The sequence below is a fragment of the Geospiza fortis genome, unplaced genomic scaffold (assembly GCF_000277835.1).
Source record: "Geospiza fortis unplaced genomic scaffold, GeoFor_1.0 scaffold138, whole genome shotgun sequence".
In the NCBI taxonomy this organism is placed as follows: Eukaryota; Metazoa; Chordata; class Aves; order Passeriformes; family Thraupidae; genus Geospiza; species Geospiza fortis.
In genome coordinates, this window is record NW_005054307.1 from 10,741,848 (window position 1) to 10,759,152 (window position 17,305).

Consider the following 17,305-nt stretch of genomic DNA (forward strand, 5'->3'; position numbering starts at 1 on the left):
CGGGGCCGGCTCCGCTCGCCGGGCTTCCCCCGAAGGCCCGCCGGGCCGAAAGTTGGGCTTTGCTTTGTGCAGCGCCGTGAGCGCTGGTGCCGCGGCGCCTCATGCTCCGGGTCGCTTTGTTTGAGTTCCCGAGGTGGTCCCTCCTCTCCCCTCCTCCCCGGCCGCGTTGAACACCCGGGAGCCCTTCGGGCGGTGCGCGCCCGGCGTCCGCGGCGGCCCGGGCTGCTGGGGCTGCGCTGGAGCGTGGCGGTCCCTCTTGGCTTCGCCGATCCTCCTTTTAAGTCGGGATCTGTTATTAAAATCGTGTTGTTTTAGTCTTTAATTAGAAGGAAAAGAAGGACGCCAAACATGTAGGGGCTTTCGAGGTAAAGATCTGTTTGTGTTTTGGCAAAGATATTGGTTAAATACAGTTAGTGACCCAAGAAAATCAGTTCTCCTGCCAAAAATAAAAAGGTCGTAAGGGGATGGTATCGCTTTCCATGCTCTCTTGCCCAGTTCATCCAGCCCTGCAATCACAGCTCATGTTCTAATCCAGAGCTCAGAATTTGGGTCTGCCACCACCTTTACCTCGGATGTTTATCATAAAAGTAGAAAATTATGGTTTATCTGTTAATTTATTTGTTTTAATGATTTTGGTTTACCTAGCCAGCTTTGATTAGAAAATTAAATAGTTAATAGTAACATCATTTTGCCTGCTCCAAGCTCAAGGCCTCAAGGAAAAAAATATAAACAGTAAATTCATTAATTGTTCTGTCATCAGATTTCCAAATGTGTACCTCATTTCCACTTTAAAGTTACTGAAATGCAGATAAGCCTTTTTTGTGCAATGCTCTGTTGCAAGTTTTTGGAGGCAGATCCACCTGGTGTACTTTAATAGTTTTCTGCCTGTGATTGCACATAACCCAGTCTAATTCTGTACATACCAGAGTCTCAGTGTGTGTGCACATTAACATCTGTGTATCAAACTGTCTTTCATGGGATGGGATTGGGATCCAATCCCAGATAATTGATTTTTCGCATGCATACACCATCCTACCACATAATTCCTGAAGTCTTATGAATTTGTTGCTAATTTCTTTTTTTCCCAAACTGTCAAACCTATTTGGCAAGATCCAGTGTTTCCCCTATCCTCCAGAAAAAAATATTAAATACCTTTTTTTATTTTCATCAAGTAGTGCAATCTTCATCTCCTTTTCTTTCATGAAGTATTCCAAAGACTCCAAAGAGATCTATAAGCAGGGAAGTGATCAGCAGATAACTGGTGTCATTTAGTATTTGCCTCTATAGCAGATTAGGATGTCAGTATTTATCTTGAGGAAAACACATTGTCTTGGTTATTGTATATTATTTCCTGGAAGAAAAGTTATTCTTCATTGTGAGTGACCCTGGCTGGATGCCAGATGCCCCCAAAGCAGCTCTATGACTCCCCTCCTCGGCTGGACAGGGGGAGACAAAATATAGCAAAAGGCTCCAGTTCCCATCATGGGCAAAACAGACTCAATTTGTGAAATTATTAGAATTCATTACCAATCGAACCAAAACAAGTTAGTGAGAAATAAAACCAGATCTTTTGAACACCTGCTCCCCACTCCTCCCTCTTTTTTTTTCCTAGGATTAGCTTTATTTTTGGTTCTCTGCCACCTCCCTGCAGGAGGGAGCAGGGAACGTGGGCTGTGGTCAGTTCATCACATATTGTCTCTGACACTGTCTTCCTTATGGAGGGGACTGCGTCCCCTGTTCCAGTGTGGCATCTCTCCCATGGGATGGGAGACAGTCCTCCGTGGGCTTCTCCAATGTGTGTTCTTCCCAAGGTCTGCAGTTCTTCACTAACTGTTCCAGCATGAGTCCATTTCACGAGGCACAGTCCTTTCCATTCCAGTGTAGATCCCCCACAAGGTTACCAACCTGCCAGCAAACCTGTTCCAGAGTGGCCTCTCCACAGGTTGTTGCCAGGAGCCTGCTCCAAGTTGAGTGTCCAGTGGGTCACAGCTGCCTTTGGGATCTACCTGCTCTAGCATGGGGTCCTCCATGGGCTGCAGGTGGATCCCTGCTCCCCCAGGGACCTCTGGCTGCAGGGCACAGCTGCCTCACCAAGGGCTGCAGGTAGATCCCTGGCACCTGCACCAACCTTGGAGTCAGCAGAGTTGTTTCTCTCACATATTCTCACTACTCTTTTCTCTGTCCTTAATTTCTCCTGTGCAATAACTTTTTCTCATCTTAAATATGTTATCCCAGAGGCATTCCACCTGTTGCTGGTGGCCTTGTCTGGCATTGGCTGGATACACATTGGAGAAGTTTCTAGGAGTTCGTCAGAAAACACTGTGTAGCCCTCTACACTATCAAAATCTCACATTGAAACCTAATACATTCATATATTTAAATGGTTAATGAAATATTAGTCTCACAGTGAAATGGATGAGATAATATCGTGAAATATTTACTCTTTGGCATTTATCCCAATAAGAGACTTTAGGGTGTGTCCTGATCCTGGTTTAGTGCTGGATTTGTCTTTTGTTTCGTTTTTGCTTTGATTTGGGTTGGTTTTTTTGGGGTTTTTTTTGGTCTCCTCTTCTTGTGTAATCACAGAAAAGAAAGTGAGTTTCTTTTCATGGCTAAAACTGAAATTTCATTCTAGAAAATTTGCTTCAAACATAAATTTTTGATCTAATGGGAAATTATTCTCCCACAACACAACTGTGTTCTCTAAGTAATATCGTTACTAATAATAAAGCATAGTAATTTCTGAGTTGATTTTGGTTGCTCTTCTAGTTACATCAAATCTTGATAGTTCCTTGTAGAATTCACAGGCTGTCCTATGAAGTTGCTTTGTTGAGCAGACTAGCAGAGTAACTAACGCACTGATTTTGGCTGTACAGAGGGAGTATTCCAAAGAGGCAAATAGGGTCTGCTCTGTGAGGATCATGGTATCAGTTCTCATGGCTGGTGCAAGTTGTGTGATAACCTGCAGCACTTGGCAAAAGGAAAAGTGAAGCTAAGAAAAGATTTGAAAGTTCCACCTGTGTTCCATCAAGTAGAGCATGGGGGATGAGGTGTGTCTAAGTCTTTCAGCTCTCAATATATATTGTCTCATAATCAAGTAGTAATTGAACGATGTGAACTGAAATAGAGATACTTTTACTCATAAAATAAACAGTTGGCTTTAAAATAGACTTTTGTCATTTTTCTAGGTGACTTTATAATGGCTTCATGATAATTTTTTCCCTTTTTTTTAATTGAGAAAAAAACATTACTCAAGAATTGTTTTATTTAAAATATCATTCTCTGCAGCTGTTGAAAGTCTAGTTGCTAAATTACATAAGTTCAGTTGAACTTACTTTTGTTGGTAACTTACTTTCAGAAGTTTTAAAAAAATCAGACTCCAGAAATGACCTGCTGAAGTTCCAAAAATGCTGAAGCTGTGATTCAGTAGTCAAGTGGCACATTCTTGTAAGCAGCCTGTAGTAGTGTGGATAGGTGGTGGAGCCATTAAGTTAGTGCCTGTGTTAATGCATGTCTGAGTAAAACTTGCTTGACTTATCATTTCATCAATATTACCAAGATAGCTCTTAATTAAACTGTGGGTTAAAAATAGAAGTGAATGTCAGCAACCCTGGTAAAGATAAATGACTGTTATCCAGACCTTATTTTTTTTATGTGGTGTATAGAGTTCTTTGAGAAGCTCACAAATCTGGGGTTTACTTAGTTTTGGAATGGTAATTATTCAGCATCTTACAGGTTGCTCTGAATAATTACTACAGTTATTAAAAAGTTGCTTTAAGAAAAGTAATGGTAAGCTCTAATTCAAGATGATTGAACTTCTGTAAGTCCACAGTTTATTTCACTTAGCCTTTCTGTCAGTTCCCAGTCGGGTTAGGAGAGACCATTATGTGAAAAACCAAATGGTTTTTGGTTCCTCTGACTACTGAAAGTTATTGACAGCTTCTCTACTTCCTTGTAATCAAGTCTGGGGATACAAAATGTATTTTAATAGTTCTTTTGTGCTTAAGAGAAGACTCTAAGTTAGCTGTTAGTGTGCAGAATGAGTCTTAGTGTTGAAACTTCTTTGACTTCCAGAATTATGCTATTCCTCCTGCCTTCTTTCTAGCAAACTTCTGTCTGCATTCTGCCTTCAACTCTGAGGCCTCCAAGGTTGTTGCTCTTTGGAACCAGATGAGCATTTTGTTTCACAGCTTGAAAGCTATTGGTACTCATTCAGTAGTCATTTCTTCCAAATATGTTAGAAGTCTCACCATTAAAGTACTTAGAGTTTTTTTATCTTTTGCAAAGTAGAGAAATAGGCATGTTGGGAGAATTGAATCTTCAGTTTTGGGCTCTTTTATCATAGAGAAATATGGATGAGTAAGGAAGAAAAGAGCATATTATGTCTTTCTTCTAACATCTGCCAGAAGATAATCTTCACTGTCCTGTGTTTTTGTAATATTAAACTACCACATTTAAACCATATTACATATCAATTTTTTTAAACAGTGTGCTAGAAATGGTTGATGAAACCAAGAAGTCCTTGGATTCTTTCAAGGAGTAGTCTAATACTGTCTTTTCTTTTTTCCCCCTGCATATGCCTACTTCGTCTACTTCCCCATCTTCCCTCCCTCTTCCTACGTGATTAATAAAGACTCTTCTGCTCTCTCAACTTTGTTATGGATTTTCTTCTTGTTTTGCCAAGAACATGGTGGACTGGGAAGATATTCATAAATACAACCTAAACTGAGTTTGAATACCAACCAGTGAAAGGGAGAAACTTGGGTTAGTCTGTAAGTACAGAGCACAAAGAAATCACTGCCTATGATTTACCCAGTAATTGTCCTTCCTCCTAAATGTGGCATCTGTCTTCTCCTAGTTACTCTTGTAAACAAGTAGCTGTCATGCTAAAATTCTGTTCTGTCTTGGTTTGGTAGTTTTTAAGCTCACATGTTTTTCCTCTAATGCACATCTATGCGTGTATTTTTGTTTTCATCAAACTAGACAGCAATTCAACTTTTGAATATGTTTGTAAGTGAAGAGTTTCCATTACTATAGTTCTGGAATCTGCTACTTGTATGAAATACCCATGATTTCATCTTAGTGTTTTCATGCCAAGATCCCTATTAATTAACACTTGTGTGACTGTTTATTGTCGGTGCTTATTCAATCACTGTATGAAGCACCATTTGACTATGAAGTAACACAGATAAGCTGTGCCTTTTTTTTCCCAGTTAGTGTTGGACCATTCACACTCCAGTGGCTTTCAAAAGCAGCCATCTCAATGGAGTTCTTTTCTTCATTACTTAGTGTGATGTTGTATCATCCAACACTCCAATCATTCATGCCTAAGATGGCGTGTTCTGATAAGAAGATGAAAGAGCAGAGTAATGCCTGACTGGAATTTCTTTTCTTTGTTTGAAATAACTTAAACAGAACACTGCAAAAGTAGAATCATCTTCCTGGCAATAGTTGACAACATGTTTGGTTTGAAAAAAATGGGAGGGCATTTCTGTGTTTGGACCTTTGAAAGCTCTCTACATTTAATTATATTTGAAGAAGAGATGGATAGTCAAGCTACTAGGCACGATTTATTAGCATTGAAAGTAGAGAGAATTTCATACTGTTTATGTATTGGGAAAGGTTATTAATTACTGATGCTGCTGTTAGTGGAGCTAAAAGTACTCCTGCATTTACAGTCAAGAAATGTTCTTTTCTTAGCATGTGTTTACAGGATGTAGTAGTAGGGGAACTGGCACAGGGAAATACATTTTACCATCTGTTATGATCCTATTGCACAGCAAAACTTAAAAAAGTTCCCAACAAGAAAATGTTTTATTCCAGTAATATTCAGTATAAAAAGACCTAGGTTGCTATATATAAATAGATTTTTAACCAAAATGCTTTAATTTTTCCTTAAACCACCTACTTTTGGGGGAAAAACATCAATTTCATACTTTCAATAGATCTTCTGATCTACTAACTTGTTTGATCCTGTAGATCAAGTGTGGTATTTTGTAGGAAATCTTTAAACAGTGAACCATGTTTTGCTTTGAAATACGTGCCCTAGAACTGTAAATATTATCTCTTTAAAAGTGAGCTTGTTCACAGAGTTTTTATGTATCCATTTGCAAATTTCACTCTCAAGTGGTTTGCTTATTTTTGTCAGTAATTGGATCAGTATGCTGTAGCTTCACACATGTAGCAAAAGAACCACCATTCTAAGCGACTGTGATACTGGATTTGAAATTTTAAGATGAATTATTTACAGAGAAGCATATAAATTCTGGAGGACTGTTTTACTGATTTTGTTTGTTTGGTTGATTTCTGTTTTGTCTCTCCTGTGCCTGGAAACAAACAGTATTGCAGCAGTTGCAAGATCACTGTTTTTTATGTTGGACTTCACAGCAGGTTGGGGCACGTGATTTCTCCTTTCTGCTCAGCACTGATGCGGCCTCACCTGGAGTACCATGTCCAGTTCTGGGCTCCTCAGTACAGGAGAGTCGTGGACATACTGGGCAGAGTCCAGTGATGGGTGATGAGGGACTGGAGCATCTCACATATGAGAAAAAGAGGTGCAAAGGGGGCAGAGCCAGACTTGTCACAGGGCTGGGCAGTGGGCACAAACTGAAACACACAAGTCCCCTCTGAACATCAGGAAACACTTTTTCACTGTGAGGGTGACTGAACGCTGTCTGTAGAGGCTGTGGAGTTTCCATCTTGGATATATTAAAAACCCACCTGGACATAGTCCTATGCCACTGGCTCTGTGGGCCTGGTTCAGCAAAGAGGTTCAACCAGATGACCTCCAGAAGTGTCTTCCAGGCTTGACCATTCTATCATTCTGTGATTTCTCAGTTCAAAAGTTGCAAAATTAGAATCTGTGACCTATTCAAAATACAGTTTCCTCTTAGAATTTACTGTGTGAATAATGGTGGTACCTTAAATGGTTCTTCCTGATCCTTGAATGTCAGGGTAATACCTTTTGCAGTCTTTGGATATTGCTGGTATTCTTAGCATGATACACTGCTATGGATTATATTTTTTCATTGTACTTTTCTTTCTAAACCTAGATGTTGTAGATGAAGTAATCGTTAGTAACCATACTATTAGATTTCCAGTTCTGGCTTTTCCTTAGACTGGAGTCTCAAGAGAAGATGAGGGTTTGTTTGGCTTTTTTTCTGTCCTGAGGTTGTCACTAATCTGTGTAAGGTGGTGATATAAAAGAAACAAGCAGTTGCTTTCTTCAGTAAGGGAGAGTGATTAACCAGAATTATAATTATTGCTGTTTCCACTAATTTATTTTTGTCGTCTTCTTCTTTTTTCTTTTCTTTTTTTTTTTATTTTCTAATATGCAGAGCACAAAGTAATCATAGTGGGACTTGATAATGCTGGAAAGACTACTATTCTTTACCAGTTGTAAGTATATGAACTAATTGTTTTTCTGTTTGCATTTCATTACTTGTCACTGTCAAATCTTTGAAAATTCAGCTTTGTAACCTGGTGTAATCTTTGGGGTTCTAGATCACACTTTGTACATTAATGGTATGAGTTGTTCTAAACAGAGTAAATGTTTAAAGGATAAGTGAAGGAACTGCTGTGCTTTAAAACTGAACTATTAATTGAACAACAAATTTGTACATCCAAGCAGAAAGTGAACTGTGATTTTTTTTTCCCATGAAAGCCTGTCTGAATTTGTATTCGTAAAAATAATCCTGTTTCCAGTAACTGCAGAAAAGAACACGATTATTAAATTAATGGAAATTCTAGCCACACTTCAAAAATCTAAAAAGGTTTCCAAATGTTTCTCAATTCCAGTGTCTTAAAATTTGTGATAGGGAATTCCTAAAAATATTTCAGCTTTCCCAGGTCCTACCTTACTCATTTTCAATAGCATCAATGCACCCAAATCTTGACAGCATTACAAGAATATCCATAATAAATTCAAGAGTGTTGTTATGACCATAATTACTATTGTAATTGTGGAAAAGGAGGAGAGTATAGATAAATTAATATCCGTATATTTGGATATTGAAGCAGCATAGAATGTTTTCCAAAAAGACTTTCTATTTGTAAGCGTTTTGAGCAAGCTTAAAGGTAGAACTGAGAAATCTTCAGCTGTGTAACCACACAGTCCTTAGAGATTTAATATCTAGTTACTAAGTAGAGTGCTTTGATAAAATTATATTCCCATTTTTATTTTGCACAGTTTAGTGGTTTTGTATATGGCATCTTTAGAATGGCAGCTCCTGCTTTAAAACAAGTGCATTTTAATGTCTGTTAATGCCCTTTAGAAAGACAGTCCTCCTATAACACTTAACCATTTGTTATGCCTTTTATGTGCTTCTTTTTCCTTGCTGATTTCTTAAAGCATGACTACAGTCACTGCTTTCTAAAGTTCAAATGTATAGCTTTTTTAAAATATGCCTGATTTTTAAATATTTTTTGTCTGTTACAAATATTTACTTTTCTGCAAAAAAAACTGTGATAACTGAGCTCTAACAAGCCTTGTGGATTTTGCTGACTGGTTTTTGTGGTGTGATATTGTTTCCTTTAGCTTAATGAATGAAGTGGTTCATACTTCTCCAACCATAGGAAGCAATGTAGAAGAAATAGTGGTGAAAAACACTCATTTCTTAATGTGGGATATTGGAGGGCAAGAATCATTACGGTCATCGTGGAATACCTATTATTCAAACACAGAGGTATGAGAAGATGATTTGAAATCTGCAAATTGAATAAGTTTGTTTGAAATTATATTTATTTATTAGGAATATTTGTAGACTTTTGTAGAGATTGCAGCTGTATTGTTTTTACATTCTAATGATGGAGAATAAATTCAAAAAGTGTGAGGTATCTCTGGTATGCAGCCATTTTGCTGGTGATATTTGAAGTATTTTTTCTGCATACTTTACTGTAGTGTTATTTGAGCTATGCTATAAACTGTGAAGTTAGATTTTTCCCAGGTAATCAAATGATAATGAAAGGCATTTTAGGTCAGATTTTTTGCTTGCTTTTTTTAAGTAGATTAAAAAGAAAATTTTGAAGTGTAACTTGGAAATTTTGTGATGATTTGCAGTGGTCAACTGGACTTCTGTACATCCAGTCTGAAATGGTTTTGAAATAATGATAATTAGGAGGAAATGAGGAATGAAGGAATAAGGAATAAAGGAATGAAACTTTCTCTGAGCCTAGGCAGCAGTATTTAAACAGCTCATCAGCTCATAGCTTTTATCCAGAGGAGGAAGGAAAGCCTTGCTGTGCACTACTCGTGAGGTACTGGCAGAGCTGCTGTTGCTGGAAAGGTTGGAGAAGAATTCAGCAACAGTTGACTTGTGGGGTTTGTTTTTTTGTGACAGTCTTTTTGAGGCCAAGAGGTTATCAGTACAAAAAGGCACATATAATCACTGAGGACTCTTTTTGAGACATCTACGCTGATGTAAAATATTCTAGACTTTCTTTCTTACCATTTCTACTAAAAGCAGAGACCTCTTGTAGATATTACTCATTATATAAGTATTCCATCCTCTTGTAAAATTAGATTTTTTATCTCTTCCTTTTTCTATATCTTTTCCTATGCTCTTGAAGAGAGGTGAGATCAGTGATCCATCCTTGATCTACTGTAAACCTGATAATGACATCTCAACCCTCAGACTAATTTTTTATGTTATCTGGAAAAGTGCAGCTACATCTAAGAAACACATGAAGATAAAGAGACTTCTACCAGTATTATCTAGTATAGAGCAATAAGTTCTTGACATTTATCCCTTGAGTATCTGGTTTTGGAATCTGGAGAGATGCGTATATTATTTTTCTGATACTTTTGGGATGTTCTTCGTCTTCTGTCTAGCAAGTGTTTGAAATCCAGTGCCTTGTAGATTTGGAAAGAAGAACTTTCCCTTTACTTAGAAGCTTTGTCTGCTGGAAGCAGTTGAGGAAGAAAAGAGATCTGTTTACTATGCTAATCCTAGCCTCCCTCATATGAATAATTCTATTACTGTTCCACCTCATCTGCTAGGCATCTCAAAGTCACAGCAGCATTAAATTGACTCAGGTTTTCATACTTTGTGGTCATTTTTAGTGGCTAATGAATCACTTTAATTTTATAAGGGAAAGTGATTTGGAGAATATGTTGGAGAATTATAGCAGTGATTTCTAATTCTCCCTTTTTACTACTCACTTTTCTCTCTTTTGTCACTTTCTCTTTTCTGATGTCCTCTGAAAGTGTCTGTCTCTTCTGTAGGAAGACTAGTGGTAGTGGTCTCTTGAAATTGTGCTTTCTGTAATTTGGAGTTTTTATTTACATATTATACTATTGGTGTTTTTCCCTAGTTCATCATTCTGGTTGTTGACAGCATCGATAGAGAGCGACTTTCTATTACAAAGGAAGAACTTTATAGAATGCTGGCTCATGAGGTATGGGGGGGATTGAGATAACGGTTTTGTTGAGAACAGTTAAATAACATTTCATGTTTCCTATGTTAACAAAAATAATACCGTCAGAAAAAAAAAGTGTGCATTCATGTTGATCACATTTTTAAACCATGTAAGTTATAAATAAGGAGAAAAATTATTATGAAGCACCCTTCTAATAGGACTTGTTTGATTGTAATCAAATCAGTCTTTACTTTGCAAATTTTGAACTTATATGTTATGCTTCATATTAATGTAACTGGTTATTGTTGTCCTTTACCACTGACTAGTTCAGTTAAATGGCTGAAATTTCAAGAAACTTTTTTTTTTAGTTTTTATTTTAGAGAAATGAAATTGCCTACTTTTTTCTTTGTTCTAATCCTATTCCTTGAAATTAAGGAGTATATATCATGCTATGGGAAAATTAATTTCAGTTCAATTTCCTTCAGAATTATTTGTTTGTATTTTTATTATATGTTGTCCTAGGGACTTGAGTCAACTCACTCAAACATCCTAAATTAACTTGTACATTTGCTTAGGTAAAATATGTTAAAACCTTTTGTGATCACTCTGAAGCTGAATTGAGGTTGTTTTAAATCTAAATATTCTCCATTTTTGAAAGAAAAGGATTTAGTACAGTGCAAGTAATCCTGTTAACTTCTCTGAGAGACTTGTTGTGTTTCACATAAGTGAGTTTTTGCTTTGCAGTTTTAATATTAGTTGTAGTTTGGGTCTAGTAAATTCACTACCAAAAAAGGTGGAAAAATTACTTCTTGTCCTGAAGATTTCTCATGTAGTTTTTTGATTTCCAGTCTCAAACTCTTAAGAAATTGTGATCTACCATCTCTTGAAATCAGTTGGTAGGCCTAGACTGGGCTACTTGTAGGGTTGAATTTTCAGCTGTAGATCATAAAGCTTTGTTGTTTTCTGTTTTTTTTTCTCCTGGTGCAAAAATACTCTCAAAATTTAACATGCATTGAAGTGTATTGAACACTTTTAGTTACAACTGTCAGCTTCCTGAGTGTTAGATTTGTTTACCCTTCTGCTGTTTTAAAGCCATACATTCTAGTTCTCATCTGTTTTGAATGCTAAATTCCATGCTGAAACAAAACTATTTTGGTTAGTTATTAAAGCTGATGCAGCATTATTAAAACTCCCTTTCTGGAACACTAAGGTTAGACTTTTAGGAATTCAGAAAGCTTTCTTAAATTATTACTGCTTTAATCAATACAGAACTTCTTTAATGAAGTTGAAGGAATTTCAAGGGAATGATATCTAGCAGGCTTTTCCATTTGAATAGTATTTATTGTAGGACTTGCAGTGTTTAACCAGAAATAATTCCGCTGGCCGCGTGGTTTGCAGCATTATAAAATGTATTTTGACAAGACTTTCATTAGTTATGTATGAACATGTGGTCAACACTAAACAATTTGATTCTCTGTGGTGGTAAGCACTTCGGAATAAATTAGTTTTTTAGTCTTACTGTAACAAATATTTCATGTAGTAAGACAGTTAAAACTCCATGCTCTAGTGTAATTGTTGATTAGCTTGGATACAGTTCTTTTAACAAATGAAGTTAGCACAATAGCCTGTTATCTCTGTGTAATAACTGTCTGAGTCCTGTGAATCATTCCCAGGATTTACGGAAGGCTGCGGTTCTCATCTTTGCGAACAAGCAGGACATGAAAGGCTGCATGACGGCTGCCGAGATATCCGCGTACCTCACCCTCAGCTCCATAAAGGATCACCCGTGGCACATCCAGTCCTGCTGTGCTTTGACAGGAGAGGGGTAAGTGCTTACTGCTTACTAGGGCAATTCCTGGTCGACGAGAATACTGATTTAGAAGCCTGCTGACACCAAAGTGGATTTTCTGAAAGTTCTGAACTTTGCTGTCAGAGGGACATTTTGAATTTTTCTTTTTTGTAATTGAACCTTGTGGGTTTTTTTCATAGCTCATGCTCCAAATTCATATGAACATCTTCCTTTTGTTGTTAAAAACTCCAAACCAAAAACCAAACACCACCCCTCCACCTAATATGTAGCTGTTGACATAGCTGTCTACTCTCTCTGTGCTACTCTCTTACTCTTGTGTGTCTTTCTGTATTTGGAGAAATAAGCTACTGTTCTCTTCCTTTATATTCTAAACTACAGAAAGCTTCTAAGCTGGGAGGTTGAGGTGTTCAGGGTTTTTTTGGTTGGTTGGTTTTTTTGATTAGCATTGAAACTTAATTTTTGATGAAAAGTTACATAGATCTGTCATAAAACAAATTTTTACCAATATTAAACTTTGTTTATATCTGGCTAATGTAGCTAAATTTGAAATTTGCATACCTTATGCTAACAATTACTAAAATGGAATGCTGGGCTAGCCTTAGATCCTTAGTCTGTAAATATAAAAAAAAAATTGATACCTTCTAACAAGTTGGATAATGTCTTGCTTGTATGGTGTGAAATGTACTGATTTTTCATCTTGGTTTTTCATTGTGGTTTTTAGGATTTTTTTTAGCTGTGTTGTACAATCTTTACAATACTGTGGTCTTGTGACATCAAAAATAGTGAATCCAGCTGGGTATTTAGGAAGTGAGAGCAACTACCTCACTTTCTAGCATGAAGTATTGTCTAATGTCATGGAGATGTCTTGTAGGGTGAATGGTGGCATTAACTTCCCTAGGGTGGATTGTGTTAGTGAGAACCAAGTGGGGGGTTTTTTATGCGGTGGTTGTATTATTTTGTTCTAAGAGTTAACTCTACTTTCCTTCTACCAGTTTTGCTAAAGTCACTTTTGAGTACACAGTTTATGGACTAACTAAGATCTTCAACCGAGTTGACATTTGAAGGAAAATAATAATTAATAAAAATGAGGTTTAGTTTAGAAACAGTGGCCATCCTAGGCTGCTTCCTTCGTATTGTAAAACAAAAAGCAATGAATATTTAGAATACTTTAAACTATGACAGTAGTGAGATGAGCTTAGAAAAAACATTCCCAGAGTTAAATAGCTGAGCTGAGTCTTCCTTGAGAAAATCTGACAAGAATCTGGGGGGATCAACTTGATGTGAGTGAAGCTAGCATTCTTGGATAGCTAAACACTGATTTACTGGACAAAGGTAAAGCTCAAAGGGATATAAATTAGGTAACTAGATCCCTGGAAAATCAAGGGAAAAATCTGTCTTCTAAAATGGAAGACTTTTAAATAGAGATGCAAATTGAGTTAGGAAGCAGATTAGATCCCATGCAGTCTTAGTATTCAATATAAACACACTTTTAATTTTGTAATGTAATTTTGATATACTGTCTTTTCATGAAACACTTTAGTCTGGATAACCTGCCCTTTATCTTTTAATATTAGTATATAAAGGTCTAGCTTTCTGTAGAGCAAGAAAAACTTTTTTCTTTTCATGTACTTGCAAGTAAGCATTTAAGGATAATGTCTTTTAGGTTTACAGGAAGAAAAAAATTTGAAGTACTGCCAAGCTTCAATAATATAGAATGCTTGACCATTTTCATGTGGCTAAAGCCTAAGTAGACTTAGTTTAAAACACTGGTTACTCTCTTCAGCTTTCAATCTCATTTCAGTTGATTTAATTTATTTTAAGCAGCTGTTTTTACACATAAAAACAAGTAGAAAATACCTTCAAGATGCTGGAATAGAACTTGTACCAAGTATAACATCTCTTATCTTTCAGATTATGCCAAGGCTTGGAGTGGATGACCTCCCGTATTGGAGTGAGATAGCTTTTTTTTTTGCCTTTTTTTTTTTCTTTTTTTTTTTTGTTTTTCCTCCAAAAGAAGAGACTTCTATTTATCCTGTGAACATGTACATTTTTCTGTACTTTTGGCCGCTGAGGCAGTGACCAATATTTAATTTATATCAGCCAACCTCTAAGCTGTGCTTGAATCAAGCGCAGTTGAACTGAAACACAAAAATATTTTCTTAACTTTTTTTAATACACTAATCTTCAACTGGATGAACATAAGTGAATCTGTTTTTAAGCATTGAAATTCCTCTGAATATGAATTCTAACTTTTTCAAGGATAGCTTTTTAAAATCTCTTTTGTCATTGTCAATATTTCATATTTCCTCTTTCTAAATAGTTGTATAACTTACTAACATAAATGAGCACATTTTATTTAATAATTAAAAGTAGCGTTTAGGTTAACTTTACTCTGCCATAGCTTTAACCTCAAAGGATAACCATATCTCCAGCTGGACTTCCTGGAATATTAGTAGAGTTCTAGTCAGCACAAGAATTAATAGTTACGAATGCAAATTTTTAAGTGCTTAATGAACTAGTTATAGTTAATATTGTGGTGGCTTTCAATCTGATATACAATGGAACTTCTGCCTTAAAAATCTGTTTCAGTCTCAGTTTCTCTGGTATGTAGTTCTAGGACATTCTTATATTCTTCTACTTGAAGGTGCATCTCTGTACAGTGCATAAAAATATTATTACTAAGTGCTGGTGTAGTCATTTAGAACTTGAATACCTTTTCAAAGATAAATGACATCACAGCAGCCAGTGTTATGTGTAGACTTCCTATATTCTGTTAAAATTTTAAATTCTATATACATGAGCCTTCCTCACCTTTTAGTGAGAGTGCTGTTTTCTAAATGAATACAAAATCAAAAGGGAAGCCAAATCTATAAACAAAACAAAACCATGGTGCTGTATCTGTAGACTTCAGAGTGAAGCTAATCTTGACATTACTATCATACATGTTTTCAGACTCTGTTACAAAGAAATTATTTTGCCTTCATTTTTGTTTTTGGTCTTATTTGCACAAGCAGAGAACTTTTGACACTGTTTGAGTTAGATTCCTTCACCTGAAATTTGAAAAACAGGTGGTGAAAGAGCGGACCCAGTAACTGTTAATTCAATTTGAAGGGAATTAAGTTAAATCTAAAGATAATCTAAAGATATATAGTTAACTGAGAACATAAAGTATCAAATAAACCTAACCATCAGTCCCCTCAAAAACCCCACATGAGGATAAAAAAAAAAAAAACAAACCAACAAATCAAAACCGATAGTGGACACCCAGTTCCTAGCAAAGTCCCGGCAGCAGTCAGGTACCCAGCCTATCTAAATGCTTGGCAGGTTTTCCAGAGGCACCATTCTGCACTTCTGCATGCCTAAAAGCCACATGGAGTTTGGTTACCTGAACTGTTTTGCAAACTGACTGTAGGCCTTTGATGACAAAATGTTTTTGTTTAATCTTGTTTTGAAAATTTAAGCACACTGAGTTTTCTTTAATAAAATTTTAAGCTTTGTAAATTTCAATTTGCTTCCATTTTATTTAAATAAAACTTAATGAAATTTTAAAAGTATCAGCAAATATATTGTTATAAGTGTTGAAAGACTTTGAATACATGTGGAAACAGTGATTGGTTGAATGAAGTTGTGTATTATTGCCAGTTAGAAAAAGTCACATTTAGGACTACATTGAGTGTCAAGTCAAAATGTTCAGAAAATAATTAAAGTCAGCGAAATGTAGTGTATAAAAAAAAAGATTAATGTAAGGCATGGTTAAAATCCGATATTAAAGCTGCTTGCTGTGATGATCAGCTGTTTTAATGTGTGAAAATAAGATTTGTTTTGCTCTTAGGGAAGCAAATTATAAAGGAAAAAAAAATGAAATGATAGTATGAATGATGTTTCTTGTTTGGTGACTTAAAAATAAACCTGAAAATAAATTTAAATTGCAAACTGAAATGATATCATTCAGAATGTAGTCCTGAATACTTAAAGAGAGCACTAGCTGGTTTTATTGCCCTTTGGTTGTTTTTTTTTTTCCTGAAGGTATGATTTTGTATTTAATGCTTTCTAGCTAAAACCATTTGTAAATCTATAGTTTGTTTACTAAATCCAGTCTTACCTGAGGTAATACATATAGCTTTGATTAGAAGGAAATGATCTGGTTGTAGACATTAGAATATCAGAATAATGGATGTTTTCTTTTAATATGTTAGCACTCAAGACCTTTGAGTATCTTTACAGAATAAAGCATTCCTAGCAAATGCTATGATTTTTATCACCTAACAACTTCATTTTCTGCAACAGTTTTCCATTGATAATATTGGTTTGTTCACAGCACTATTGCTGTATTTTTTTTACTATTATTATTTTTGGGGGGAAAATGCCTTGGTATGGAATTTTGGGGGCCCTATTTTTAATGACTTCGGAGCCTGTTAAACTAAAAGTGATTTGATCATAATTTTTTTAAAGGTTGCCTTGGAATAAATACTGTGTGTGTCTTTGCATTGCCAAATACCGCACTGTATTTGCTAATTTGAATGTAGTAAATATCTTGCAGTAGTTTTGCACTTTAACAGTATTCTGTGTTTAATATGCTGTTCACAAAGAACAATGTTAATCACCTTAAGTTCAAGAATTTATGGTGTCTGTCCTATGCACATTTATGTTGTACATACCATTTATGCTGTAAATTGGTTGGCACATGGCTTTTTATTTGTTTATGTTTTTCTACTTTTTGTCTAGGTGACAAAGAGGTTCAGGATCCCCAAAGCAGGGATTCTTTCCAGATCTTTAAACACACTGCATGCAGTAAGGTGAAGAGGACTTGGGCACAGCTGCTCAAAATATTTGTCATCAAAATAAAATTGAGTTGTTCTGCGAAGTTGGATGGGGTTTTTGTTTGTGAGTACTCTGTGGTGAAGAGGTATTGCAGCAGTGTAGCCTTGTCACTTCCATTTCATCTCCAGTCTGTTCACTGGGGCAGAATGGGGGCCTATATCATGTGCAGCTGTAGCCAGTTCACAGAACATCTTGGCTGGACACCTGCTTCCTTTCATCTCGGAGAAGCTCCTGCTTTGATCCTAAAGATCACATCGTTTCAGCCATGGGAAGTGTGGGTCTTTGTTTGTTTTAGAGAAGGGTGTTTGTTTTAGTGGA

The 17,305-nt window shown here is 36.2% G+C and overlaps 1 protein-coding gene across 2 annotated transcripts; it reads left to right on the plus strand.

The window, feature by feature from the left end:
• Nucleotides 1-7,337: 7,337 nt before the first annotated feature.
• On the plus strand, nt 7,338-17,030 carry ARL5B (ADP ribosylation factor like GTPase 5B). 2 transcript variants are annotated; one of them, XM_031066761.1, is made up of 6 exons: nt 7,338-7,398; nt 8,537-8,684; nt 10,312-10,395; nt 12,030-12,181; nt 14,078-14,117; nt 16,892-17,030. In XM_031066761.1, the coding sequence occupies exons 2-6, from the start codon at nt 8,541-8,543 to the stop codon at nt 16,964-16,966; spliced, it is 495 nt and encodes a 164-aa protein (XP_030922621.1). In that variant the 5' UTR covers nt 7,338-7,398; nt 8,537-8,540; the 3' UTR covers nt 16,967-17,030. The 2 variants fall into 2 exon arrangements, with proteins under 2 accessions (XP_030922621.1, XP_005418666.1); XM_005418609.2 differs by lacking the exon at nt 16,892-17,030 and having other exon boundaries at nt 14,078-16,092.
• The last annotated feature ends 275 nt before the right edge of the window (nt 17,031-17,305 follow it).

Coding starts and splice junctions, on each gene's coding strand:
- ARL5B (XM_031066761.1), top strand. CDS start 8,541: ATGAATGAAGTGGTTCATACTTCTCCAACCATAGGAAGCAATGTAGAA. Junction 12,182..14,077: donor TGTGCTTTGACAGGAGAGGG/GTAAGTGCTTAC, acceptor CTTATCTTTCAG/ATTATGCCAAGGCTTGGAGT. Junction 14,118..16,891: donor GGATGACCTCCCGTATTGGA/GTGAGATAGCTT, acceptor CTTTTTGTCTAG/GTGACAAAGAGGTTCAGGAT.